Source organism: Purpureocillium takamizusanense, chromosome 7 (assembly GCF_022605165.1).
Source record: "Purpureocillium takamizusanense chromosome 7, complete sequence".
NCBI classification, from domain to species: Eukaryota; Fungi; Ascomycota; class Sordariomycetes; order Hypocreales; family Ophiocordycipitaceae; genus Purpureocillium; species Purpureocillium takamizusanense.
This window is the reverse complement of record NC_063074.1, coordinates 688,351-700,067: the sequence shown is the minus strand read 5'-3', so window position 1 is coordinate 700,067 and position 11,717 is coordinate 688,351. Positions and strand designations below refer to the sequence as shown.

Sequence of the window (11,717 nt, the reverse complement as noted above, 5' to 3'; positions counted from 1 at the left end):
CTTGCCGGTCACTGAAACGCCACGCCTGGGCCCCCCCAAGGGAGTGAGGTGGCTCGCGCCCTACCACGGGCTGTGACCCGGGCCTGCCGCAGCACCCGTCTGTGTCGCCCAGGGCTTGCGGGCAACCGGCCTGCCATGGCATCCATGGTAGACCCTTCCTGGCACAAACGCCCAGGTGGTGCGGTTGCACAATTGGAAGTTTGAGCCCACCAGCACTCATGTACAGTAAATATACTGTGACAGTGACGACTTCGCGGCAGGCAGCTGGCACACCCGGCGCGCATTTGCCACCAGCCGCGCCCGACTCACGCACACAGGCAAAGCTTTATACTTCCGCCGTTATTGTGCTCGTTGCGCACAAACCCGATACCTTGGGCATGCACGTCTTGGGCCAACCATGGCTGTCGGCCCTGCCGCTGTTGTCGCCGCCGCCGTTGCTGCTGCTGCTGCTGCTGCTGCTGCTGCTGCTGCTGCTGCTGCTGCTGCTGCTGCTGCTGCTGCTGCTGCTGCTGCTGCTGCTGCTGCTGCTGCTGCTAGTGTTAGTATCCAGAACCCAGCGTACCTTCCTGTCGTCGACGTCACCAGTTCGGCAGCCACAAAGGCTTTCTTTCCACAACCCTAAAACCCCCTCGGCGTCAACGTCCAGCGTCCGAGGCGTCGCACGGTGCACCCAAACGTTGAGTCACGCCACGGTTGACGGTTGCTGTTACAGTTACACAGCATGCGCCGTCAATGCTTGTTTCGGCTCTGGCTGGTTAATCCCGCGCGAGAGCTACCCTGACATCTGACTACGAAGTAGTTACGTAGCGGTAGTGCTTTGTATGCAGGCGACCACATGTGATGCACAGACAGTGCTTACGATTAATATATGTAATATATATCAAGGCCCATCCCAAAGTGCACAACGCCTCTTTGATTACACTTTCTCCGTCGGGACAACGGCGTCCACCAGCGGGTGAAACTGGAGCAGGCACCGCTGCGCCAGGGGCCGCGTCGATATAAGTTGGTCTGACATGGCCATGGCGTCCTGCGTCATGGACGCGTCAGGCGTCGTGCTGAACTGCGAGTAAACGTCTCGAAGCAGCGTCTTCATCTCGGCCAGGGCAAGGCTGCACAAGCAATCATCAGCATATATAAGTAGCACTTTTCATCGGTGTGCCCAGGCCACGTACTGTTTACCGATGCATCCCCGCCCCCCGTTGGAGAAGGCAAACAGCAGCCGGCGTCGGTCTGGGTCGCGTTCGGGTGCCAGCCACCGGTCCGGATCGAACTTGTCTGGCTGCGGAAATACATCCTCGTTGATGCGGTGCACCGAGTAGGCCTGGCAGCTCACTATAGTGTCCTCGGGCAACCACACGCCGTCCACTGTCCGCCCGCCCGGCGGCACGAGACGCGGTAGTGACATGGGGATCGCGGGGAAGCATCGCAGTGCCTCGTTCAGAACAGCATCGAGGAACGGCAGTTGGTCGATGCTCGCCTCGGGCTTGCTTCGCAGCTCCTCCGTCAGGCGCCGCTGGTATTGAAGCGACCGAGGCTGCGACAACTCCCACATGAGGAAGCAGAGGCTGTCCCCCGTCGTGTCAATCCCAGCGACCATGTGGTCCAGACACTCGGCTGCCATGTCAATGGCATCAAGTTCGACCGACTTCTCCTCCAAGCGGCTCATGAGCGTGAAGCTGGCGGCATCTGTGCGCTTGCTCGTCTCTAGAACGTAGTTGTCGGCCAGAGGCACCTCTCTCGGTTTGACGAAGAGAGAGAGTACCCCTGCGAAGAGCCGATGCAGGGTCGGTGCGTAGTGCGAGATGAGGCGATCTGAGTTTCGCAGGGTTGTCCTCATGTTAGCAACACCATGCAACTTCTCTGGGGGACATGTCGCAAACAGGCGGGGGGATCCTCACTCTGCAGGCTGTCGTCAGCAGCGACTTGGTGCATCATGGCTTCATCCTCCTTCTTTCCGATGCAGTCCGAGCCATTCGGATGAAACAAATGGTGCGTGATGCAATCGCATGCATATGCGTGCAGGGCTGCTTGCATGTGTCAGTCGGCATTGATCGATCTGGGCAAAGAAACCCGCCGGACGAACCCATCTGCCGGATGATTGTTAGCCTTCCAAGGTTGTCGACCTGCATTCAGCCTCCTCCAAAACCTACAAATATCTCCGACGTCATCTTCCCAGACGTAGACGCGCAACGCCGCACAAACGCCCGGGAGCGCCGCTGGATCCCTTGCATGGGCAAACTGCGCATGACGTTGGTGTTGGCATATCGGTCCGCAAGAATCCTCTTGCGCTTTGCATGCTTCTTCACGTGAGCAACATTCTTGTATAATTTGGTCGACACATGCTCACATCTGCCTTGTTCAGTGTCGTGAACATAGTTCTCCGCCCGTATATTCGAAAAAGGTTGTAGAAGTCGGACTTGTCGTAGCCGCTCCCGCCTGAGCAATAAATTTCCTTGAGGGCAGGCCAGGACGTAAAGGACACCTCGTTGGGCGACAAGCGGACGACAGGGCCGTACTTTTGGTGAAGTTCATGGACGTACATCGTCCTGGCAGCGTTCAGTTCCTTCCACTTGAGGACCAGAGACGTGAAGAGGGAGACCGTCGGTCCCGGCACCCTGCGTATTGGTGAGCTGAGGCGGCGCGCAACGTGCACGACCGTGAGAAGCAGGGCTGCCACTCCGAGGTAAATGGGAGAGAGGACCGCCATTATACGTCGTATCGCAAGCAGAGAGAGGGATCCGGGCGTTGCTACATTCGGTCAACAGAGAGAGGTGCAAGCTCGTGCATGAATCGTAGCGATGTCTGCCTGCGTCTGTCTTGTAGAAGGTGTCTTGAGAAGGGACAATGGCCTTTTTGATGATGTTCTGCTATCTTGGTGTGAATCAATGCCGGATGTGCTATCGGCGGTGATGATTCGGGGTCTTCCGTAACAAGTCACCCCGCGGCACACGCGATCACCCCGCAAAATCGTTAGCCGTATCGGGTAGTAACTCGGAGTCGGACCCGCCTGCCGCCGCACCGCTCTCCGCCGGTATCGCTGTCGGCTTCCAAGCCACGGCGGCCAGCCAGGGATTTCGAGCTCGCTAGGCATTTAGGGGCCAGGTCGTTCTGTGCTGAGACATGGCTTATCGTGCTATTCGACGGAGATCGCCACATAATCGTCCACTTAATGGCATTTCTCACTTGTGTTGCCATTAGGGTTTCCTCTAACACTCGGCAGGTGCTGCATCTCGTAGCCGTCGCATTGCAACCATTTCGTGGACTGCTCCAGAGAACTAGCCACTGCCATTACATGATATCAGGACTTTGTGAATGGCCTGGCGTCCCGTTTCATCCGCGGCACGTCCGGTGCCAAGTAAGAACCAGGCCAGGTTGCGGGTTGAGAAGAGATCTACGGCTTCAGGGTAGGCTTGTGTATTACGCGGTGTCGAGAAAAAAGGTGGCCCGCGATTCGCTACTCACTGAGTCACTATCAACCACTGCCTAGGTGGGCTGGAGAGAGCTCTGGAGAGATTTGTCTCGTTGTTCGGTGGTTCAGCCATTATCTATTGCCGACGTGCGACCCGGACATAAAATGTGGCGCTGTTGACGATTCAGCCAGAAATGGCAACAGTCCTTTCCTGGGAGGGGGGTTCCAGATATCGCCATCTTAAATGTAACAAAGGGCAGCCACAGCGCCTCAATGTTTGACACGCCGGGGGGTTCCTGACTGTGAACCCATGTTCGAGAAGTAGTGTCCCGGTACACAGGACGCTGATGCATTCCCTGGACGGCTCGGGTAATATTGGTCTCGTGCCGGAGCGCCCGGAGCATAAGCCCTCGTGCGATCACCGCGTTGATATGCCCCGTTACTTGGCAGCAAGCGGATTCCATACAAGGGCTGCTAGAGCCGAAAGTTGCTCCACGAAAACGCAGCTTTCGGAGTCTGTTCACACGTCGTCTGCTCTGGTCCCGCTACCGGGGAGGGATTGACATGACGTGCTCATATCCTCCTCCCGTCCGTCTGGGAAGGGATCAGAGAAACAGACCTACTACTAGTGCTGCAGCGCTGCAACGCTCATTGGCACCGGAAGATGCCCCATGACATGGGAGGCGATGAGACGGCATGGCATGTCCATGGTCCTCAAGATAAGTACGAAGTACGTTACATGCTACATACCCAAGGAATGGTAGAGGTAGGGTTATAAATATAGCAGTGGGACCGTCGAGGGAAGCCCAAGCGTTGCTGACGATGGGCAGCTTCCACGACCTTGCCTCTCTGGGCCAAGACATCGGCCGAGTTTGGTTCCCGAGCATGCAAGCACGTTCAGCAACCTGCCTGCACCGACTGACCTTGGGGCAGAATTGTGCGGATGCGGGGCCTGATGGGCGGAGGAAGTGGCGGGGGAGTGAGATTCCATGCACTTGTCCGGTATTCCGTGTCGTGCGGTATCCCAAGGCCCAACGCCTTGTTGGCGGATGAGACCAGTGTATGTGGTTGAGGTCAGGACGTAAGTGCTTCGTAGTAGTATGTACTTCGTAGTAGATGAAATTACTTTCCAGAACCGTCTGATTGCCTGCCATGCCATGCCATCTGTCAAGGGGCCGCGAGGCAGCCGGCCAACCAGCCCAGGACCCTCAGGGTGCGGAGGATTGCGAGACGACGCCCCCTTCCCCCCCCCTTTTTTTCAGCTTCCCTGGCCGGGACAATGGCTGCTCGTTGCTGATGCCGCCATGCGCCACGCATGATTAACGCCGACCAGGACGGAACCGACGACCAAGGCACGCACTGCTTGACACCAATCGGCGCCGACGCGCGAATCCGTCTCCCGCCCGTTCTGGACGTTCGTAGATGGTACTACTACGTTAGTTACTAGGTTGCCCATAATATTTTTGCATCGTGCCCCCCCTTCCCCGTCCTGCCCCTCTCCACCATCACGTCGTTGACTCGCCACGTTCGTCCCAAAATAGACGGCTTGGCTTGCCGCTCATCTCCCGCAGCTCCCCGGGCAGCTCCCAGCTCGCAGCAGCTGGCAGCTGGACTGGACCACCATACCCACTCGCCGGGTCCCCCTTTCGTCAGTTGGAGCTCCAGCAGCGGTCGGCGACCCGTCAGCACCAGCATCCAAACCATCCGATCAGGCCCGCCCCCCCCCGTCTCGCCCCTCTCATCGAGCCTGTTACCTTTCCCTCCTGGGCATTGGACCGGGTCCATCGTCATTCATCACGCCCGCAGCAGGCGGCTCTCTGTGCAGCGCTCTGCACATGGAAGAGGGGTTTGGTGGGAGCCGCGCGTGGTCCCTCCTGGCTTGTTCCCCAAAAAAAGGAGAGAGCCATTTCGAACTCGCAGACCTGTCATCATAGCAACGCTGCCAGCATCATCCAGCGTCAGCCATCGTCGTCAAAGCACCGCTCCCGCATCATCGCCGCCGCGTCTCCTTGTCCCTCACCCGCCCTAGCCGCCCCTCTCTGTCCCTCGGGCCCCTTGCTGGCTGCTGTCTGCCCGTCCATCCGTCCGTCCGTTCTCTACCCGTCCGGTCGCCGGCTCTGCTGCTGCTGTTGTGCCGTCGCGACTCGCGACGCCCACTCACACCTCACTCACACACACGGGCGTTCGTTGACACACCTCCTCTCCACCCCCCCAGTCTGCGTTCCCTCCCGTGTCCCCTTCCCTCTTCTCCCCCCCCTCCGGGACGGCGACAGCATCGTCAAGGATGCCGAGCTTCGGTCGCTTGAGCAAGCACAGCAACCGTTCGCAGCACGCATTAGCCGAGCCCCCGCTGCCCGCTGTCGCGCCCGTCACTGGCCCCGGGTCAGGCTCTGCCGCTGCTTCGGGCTCGGGCCCAGGCGCAGCAGCCACGGTCCCTGCGCCTACCGCCAGCAGTACAAGTCATAATAATAGCACCACCACCGCCGCCGGCGCAGGTGCACCGCCAGGCCAGGCCGACTCGCCAGTCGACACAACCCCCCAATCAGCCTTGTCCTCCACCGCCGGCCTCAGCTCCAACGAGCACTTTGTTGACGCCCAGCAACACCAACTTTCACAGCAGCCGCAACACCCAACGGCCTCATTGCCGTCGTCGTCGTCGTCGCAGCAGCAGCAGCCGCCGCCGCCGCCGCACTCGCAGCAGCACGCGAATTTTTACGGCCATCAGTCGGCTGGCGTGAGGCTCCCGCCGCTGCAGACCTCATCTGACGTCGCTCACGGCGGTTCGCCCGTTTTTGATGCTCGTCACCAGCACCCTGCGACCCCCATCGACTTTGCCGACGCTGCTGCAGTCAGCCGCTCCCAGAACCAACGCTACGACCCATCCGCTCACCACCTAACTCAACAGCACCACCAGCAGCACCCCCAGGTCTACGGTATCGCCTCCGGCTCCATTGAGGACCTGCCGAGCGCGGGGACCTACCAGCCGTCCCCAATTGCAACAAACGCTCCCGAGAAGCGGTCCACGCGCAAGCTGTTCAAGGGCTTCTTCGGCTCTGGTCGGAGCTCTCACGACCCCGCGCCTCCGCAGCAACACGGCCACGCTCACCAAGGCTCCTACGATAACACCGCCGGACTTGCACGCAGGCCGTCCAAGAGAATAAGCAACCCTCCTCCCATCATCAAGACTGGGAACCTGCCGCAGGCCACCCAGCACCAGCAGCACCAGCAGTCCAGCTCCGACCGCGACTGGTACCAGGGTCCGCCTAGCCAACAGCCCTCACCACTGCACGACCTGGGCGAGGTGGACGAGTACCCGTATTCTGCCCAAGAGTCTAACCCCCAAATTCACCCGCAGGACTCGAGGATTGTCTATCCGAGTACGACCATCCGCCAAGTTTCTCGCGAGCATCTCGACACGTCGCCCTACGACGAGGAGCTGTATCAGGCGTCGGACCACCTGCCCCACCAAACCCACCAGCACCATCAGCAGCAGCACCACCAGCCGCAGCCGCTGCAACGTCAGGGAACGCTGCACCTTCAGGACCAACAAATCCACTACGAGCCCCAGCAGCAGCAACCACAACCACAACCACAACAACCACCACCACCGCAACAGCAGCAGCAGCAGCAGCAGCAGCAGCAGACTGCGACGTACGACCTGCAGCCACCACCACCGAGCCACCAGCAACAACAGTTTCATCACGGGGGCAATTCACCGCAGGGCCCTTATCAGCTCGGTCAAGAACCTCGTCTGATAACCAGCCACTTTGGCGTACAACAAAACCCTGAGACCATCTCCCAGCTTTCGCACGAATCGCCGATAACCGACCCTGATCAGAGGTCTGCCAATCAGCAGCAGTCGGCGCAGAGCTCCCCCGCCGTGCACTACGCCTCTGCCCAGGACCTAGATCCGTCCCTGTCGACTCCTAACCCGCCTCCCGTCCAGCAGGTGACCAATACACAAGCCCAAGCCCTGCAACAATCTGCGATGGCTCCTCCCGGAGGCGCCTCGGCCCCGAGTCGACGCCTGGACAACGAAAAGGCTCTCCGAGGCCAGATCGAGCCGCCACCGGGCCCGCCGCCCGGGTATCGCCAAGGCGGCGTGCCCATGAACGTCATGAGCCCTCTTCCGCCCCCACACGGCCAGGGTGGCCCCCAAAACCCCGCCTACCGAAGTGATCGAGCATCGCAGTTTGAAGGGTCAGGTGTCGTCGAGCAGGGGCGAAACAGCCCGCAGCCGTCAAACCCCGACCGCGATGCCGACCCAGACAAGCAGTTCAAGGATCTCCGTGAGTCCCAGCCTTCCCATCGCATCGACGCCATCCGCCTGATGGCAAATGGCTAACCCGGAAATTAGTCACGAAGTACAAGAACGTGAAGCGACTCTACTTTGACGGCAAGTCCCAAATAGAGCAGCTCACGAGCCAGGTTGAGACACTCCAAAACGCCGTTGCGAATCAACGCATGTCGGCGTCCCGTACGGCGTGGGACGACAACGAATATACCACCCGATTCAACCGCCTCAATGGTGCCATCAACAACCTAGCGTTCAACATCCGCAAGGACTGGCGCAGCCTGCCGCAATGGCTCGAAGGTTACGTGAGCGCCGACGCGCTCAAGACGGGCAAACAGGAGATGACCGCGGTTGGCCGAGCCATTGTCTCGAGATGGCTCGTAGATGAGATATTCAACAAGTGCTTTCACCCTGCGCTCGACCCGCAGCTCAGCTCCCAGCTCAAGGAGATTGAGCTTAGCATCCGGGGCAACGCCTACACGATGCACAGCCAAGCAGAGTTCGACGCGCTGACGACCAAGGTGGTGAACTGGAGGATGGCAACGTTGGATGGCCTGCAGAAGAAGTTCAACTCGGCGACGGACAACAGAGCGATGTTTACGAGCAAAGCGACGTCAGACCTGACTGCACACCTCTATCAGCATCTAAGCAGCCCCCCGCCTGCCGGAGTTGAAGGCAGCACGTCCATGATCGCGGAGCTGGCAGTGGCGATCGCGTCGAGCCTTCCACTAGAGAGCCGTGATGTAGCCATCATGTACCCTCTGCCTGGGGAGATAGTGCAGCCGCACCTGATGGAGGTTGAGAAGACGGGCCTGCCGGTCCTTGAGAACCAAAAGACCGAGGCAGACGCAGGCGGGGACGACGACGACGACGAACCGGATAAGGAAAAGGACAAGAACGGCCGGATGCGAGGTGACAAGGTCAAGGCCGGTATGTTGACAAGCGGGCCCATGAAAGCTCTCGAGACGGGCCGGAACGGCAGTAACGCGTCGCTTGCCGAACGCATGAGTACTGACAGGGACACTCATGCAGGACTTCCCAACGACGCTGGCAACGTGCGGCTCGCGGGGTTCGTTGCGTTGGAAGTTAGGGGCCGCCAGGTGCTGATCAAGGCGCCGGTGTGGACGATCTGAAGGGCCTTGTGGATTGGAGCGCATTGATGGGAGTCCAGCAGCGACGAATTGACATCGGAACGGTGACGGAGGATAAGACGTGTGCATTTTCGAGTTGGCGAGATGTCATGATGATAAAATGGGCCGAGGCGATACCAGGAACTCAATAGGGTGCACGGAAGGTGGCCAGGAGTTGGCCACGGGATTGCATCATGGCGGCGTGGAGCGATGCAGTGCCTCGCATTGCGGTACGGTATAAGGCAGATTCCTGTTACCAAAGAGATGCATATCTGAGGGCTGAGCGCTTTCAAGTGGTGCGTCGGTATGCGCGCAGGACCGCGATGGGGTGGACGCGACGATGTGAAGGCTCGGTGGACGTGTTGTGTAGAATGGGGACGCAAAAGTCAATTGGCGCCACGGCTGTGAGCACCGAGATGCTGTGACGACACTAGTAGTAATACAAGGTGAGAATCACATCCAGCCAATCCAGATGGCACTGCAGACAGAAGGACCCTGTCTGTCACGCCCGTGCCTGTGTCTGTGTGACTGTTCCCTTGCCTCCATCCGCTCCACAATGCATGCTGTTTTTGGGGGCAGTTTGGGGCGCTTTGGTAGGTAGCACTGCGTGGGCGAAGTGCATCGTAGGCAAGACTCGAAAAGACTCATACTTTGTCTAGCCAGTAGTGGCGACGGGCCAAGACGGGGTCGTGGAGCGCGTTGAGTCACACATTCTGCGCCGCGCAGGTTAGCAAGTCCCTGCACTGGGGGCGCCGGGTTGGTGCGGCTTCCTCCCAGCGTATCAGATGTACCGTTCTTCTCCGCGGGACGATGCCAGAGATACCCGTAGAGAGAAGAGGCGCAAGGCAAGTCAGCCTGTTGCACAATTTCCGGGGTGTGACTCGGCTTCTCCCAAGGCGTTTCCTGCAAAGCACGATGTTCTGTGTAGTGCGAATGGTGATAGTAGACGGAAGCGGCTCCAGCGCGGGAAGCTAAGCCAGGAAGCAAGCAAGATGGGCTGGGCTGCCCCCACTCCTTCCTGCCAACGGTACCACAGCACCATCCATCGCTGAACTGCAGCACTAATAACAGCAGGAATCGGTACTCGCCACCAGACACCAGCGCGGTCGGTACTTTCAACCGCCCCTTGGCGCCCTCAGTACATAAGGTAAGGTCGAACCCACGCCTACCAGCAGCCAAATAATCCACTCCTCTTGCTCAAGAGAAAAATCAGCTGCGTCAAAGCATCCGCGACCTCAACACCTTCCTCAGCTCCTCCACCACCGAACCTCCCTCCACTTCCTCACCCAGCGAGCCAAGCCCTTCGTTCATTCATCGGAATCAAATTTTCCATCATGGCTGTTCGCGCGCAATTTGAGAACTCCAACGAGTATGTCAGCACCCTGCTACGACGGACGCGGGACGGACGACGACCCCGCCCCCGCCATTCATTCGCCTGGGCCGCTCGCCGGCCTACCCGTACCGTTGAATCCTGCCCGTCCAAGATGCTGACATGACATGGCAGGGTTGGAGTCTTCTCGACTCTCACAAATTCATATGCCTTGGTGGCTCTCGGTGCCAGCGAGAACTTCTACAGGTCGGTTCTCCCACCATGGCGCGGCGCATTGCGGCCGTGAAAGACACACATTTGCGGGAACATCGACCCCGAAGCTGACAAAGCGACGCAGTGTTTTCGAGGCTGAGCTCCAAGACATGGTGCCTACGGTGCGGACAACTATCGCTGGCACGCGCATCATCGGCCGCCTGACGGCCGGCAACCGCAAGGGCTTGCTGGTCCCCACGTCAACAACTGACCAGGAGCTGCAACACCTGCGCAATTCGCTGCCCGACTCGGTGCGCATCCAGCGCATCGAGGAGCGCCTCTCGGCCCTGGGAAACGTCATCGCCACCAATGACCACATCGCCCTCATTCACCCCGATCTCGAACGGGAGACTGAGGAGATCATCGCCGACGTGCTCGGCGTCGAGGTCTTCCGCCAAACCGTCGCCGACAACGTCCTCGTCGGCAGTTACATGAGCTTGTCCAACCAGGGTGGCCTTGTGCACCCCAAGACGAGCATTCAGGACCAGGACGAGCTGTCGAGCTTGCTCCAGGTGCCTCTCGTCGCTGGCAGCGTCAACCGCGGCAGCAACGTCGTCGGCGCCGGCATGGTGGTCAATGACTGGCTCGCCGTCACTGGGCTTGACACTACGGCCACGGAGCTGAGCGTCATCGAGAGCGTCTTCCGGCTCGGCGAGGGTGCCGGGCCCAGCAACATCAACACGAGCATGAAGGACACCATGGTCGAGAGCTTCTACTGAGAGAACGACGATTCCCTCTCTCTTCCACTGGCTGGTTGCTTTTCGTGGGTTCACGGTTGATTTACGCATGGGGCCCGGTGTTGGGAACGGTCTTTTTTGACAACGAGTTTTGCGCCACAGCCTCGCCCGGCTCCGTCCGATTCCTGCTTACCCATTGTGGGATGGTAGGATGCACTTTATGCTCACGAGATAGAGCATAGAGGAGGATGCTGGCCCGGGAAAGAGATCTGCACGTTTGGGAATCCGGCCATGGGCTAGGTGAACCCCGTGCGGCGCCCGCTATTCTGCATAGGCGGCGTTCGAATGACATGGCGGCTTGTTAGACGTCACTTCCTTGCCTAACATTCTGGCTCCGGCAAGGGCTCGCAAAGATTTGCTACCTCTTATGTTGTATTGCTACCAATACCCTAGGAAATCTTATGAAACACGAGTGCCAGGCATGGCTCTAGCTTTTGATCTGTTATACAAGTGACGCGAAGAGTTCGATGAGCATAAACCAAGCTGGCCCGCAGCGGATATTTGCTCCACCTTGATACCGAAAGTGCCTCTGTGGGCAGACGGGATCCTCTGGAGCCCCTCTATT

At 59.3% G+C, this 11,717-nt stretch overlaps 3 protein-coding genes across 3 annotated transcripts; 2 read left to right on the top strand and 1 right to left on the bottom strand.

The window, feature by feature from the left end:
• Nucleotides 1-882: 882 nt before the first annotated feature.
• Nucleotides 883-2,898, bottom strand: JDV02_007521 (uncharacterized protein). The gene is made up of 5 exons (XM_047989023.1): nucleotides 2,348-2,898; nucleotides 2,147-2,297; nucleotides 1,899-2,024; nucleotides 1,173-1,812; nucleotides 883-1,109 (listed from the first exon to the last, which is right to left on the bottom strand). Exons 1-5 carry the CDS (start codon nucleotides 2,705-2,707, stop codon nucleotides 917-919), a joined length of 1,470 nt encoding a protein of 489 aa, XP_047845022.1. The 5' UTR covers nucleotides 2,708-2,898; the 3' UTR covers nucleotides 883-916.
• Nucleotides 2,899-5,115: 2,217 nt separating this feature from the next.
• JDV02_007520 (uncharacterized protein) lies at nucleotides 5,116-9,300 on the top strand. Its single transcript, XM_047989022.1, has 2 exons — nucleotides 5,116-7,698; nucleotides 7,767-9,300. The coding sequence occupies exons 1-2, from the start codon at nucleotides 5,694-5,696 to the stop codon at nucleotides 8,834-8,836; spliced, it is 3,075 nt and encodes a 1,024-aa protein (XP_047845021.1). The 5' UTR covers nucleotides 5,116-5,693; the 3' UTR covers nucleotides 8,837-9,300.
• Nucleotides 9,301-9,876: 576 nt separating this feature from the next.
• On the top strand, nucleotides 9,877-11,578 carry TIF6 (Eukaryotic translation initiation factor 6). Its single transcript, XM_047989021.1, has 4 exons — nucleotides 9,877-9,980; nucleotides 10,047-10,202; nucleotides 10,338-10,409; nucleotides 10,501-11,578. The coding sequence occupies exons 2-4, from the start codon at nucleotides 10,168-10,170 to the stop codon at nucleotides 11,132-11,134; spliced, it is 741 nt and encodes a 246-aa protein (XP_047845020.1). The 5' UTR covers nucleotides 9,877-9,980; nucleotides 10,047-10,167; the 3' UTR covers nucleotides 11,135-11,578.
• Nucleotides 11,579-11,717: the final 139 nt, after the last annotated feature.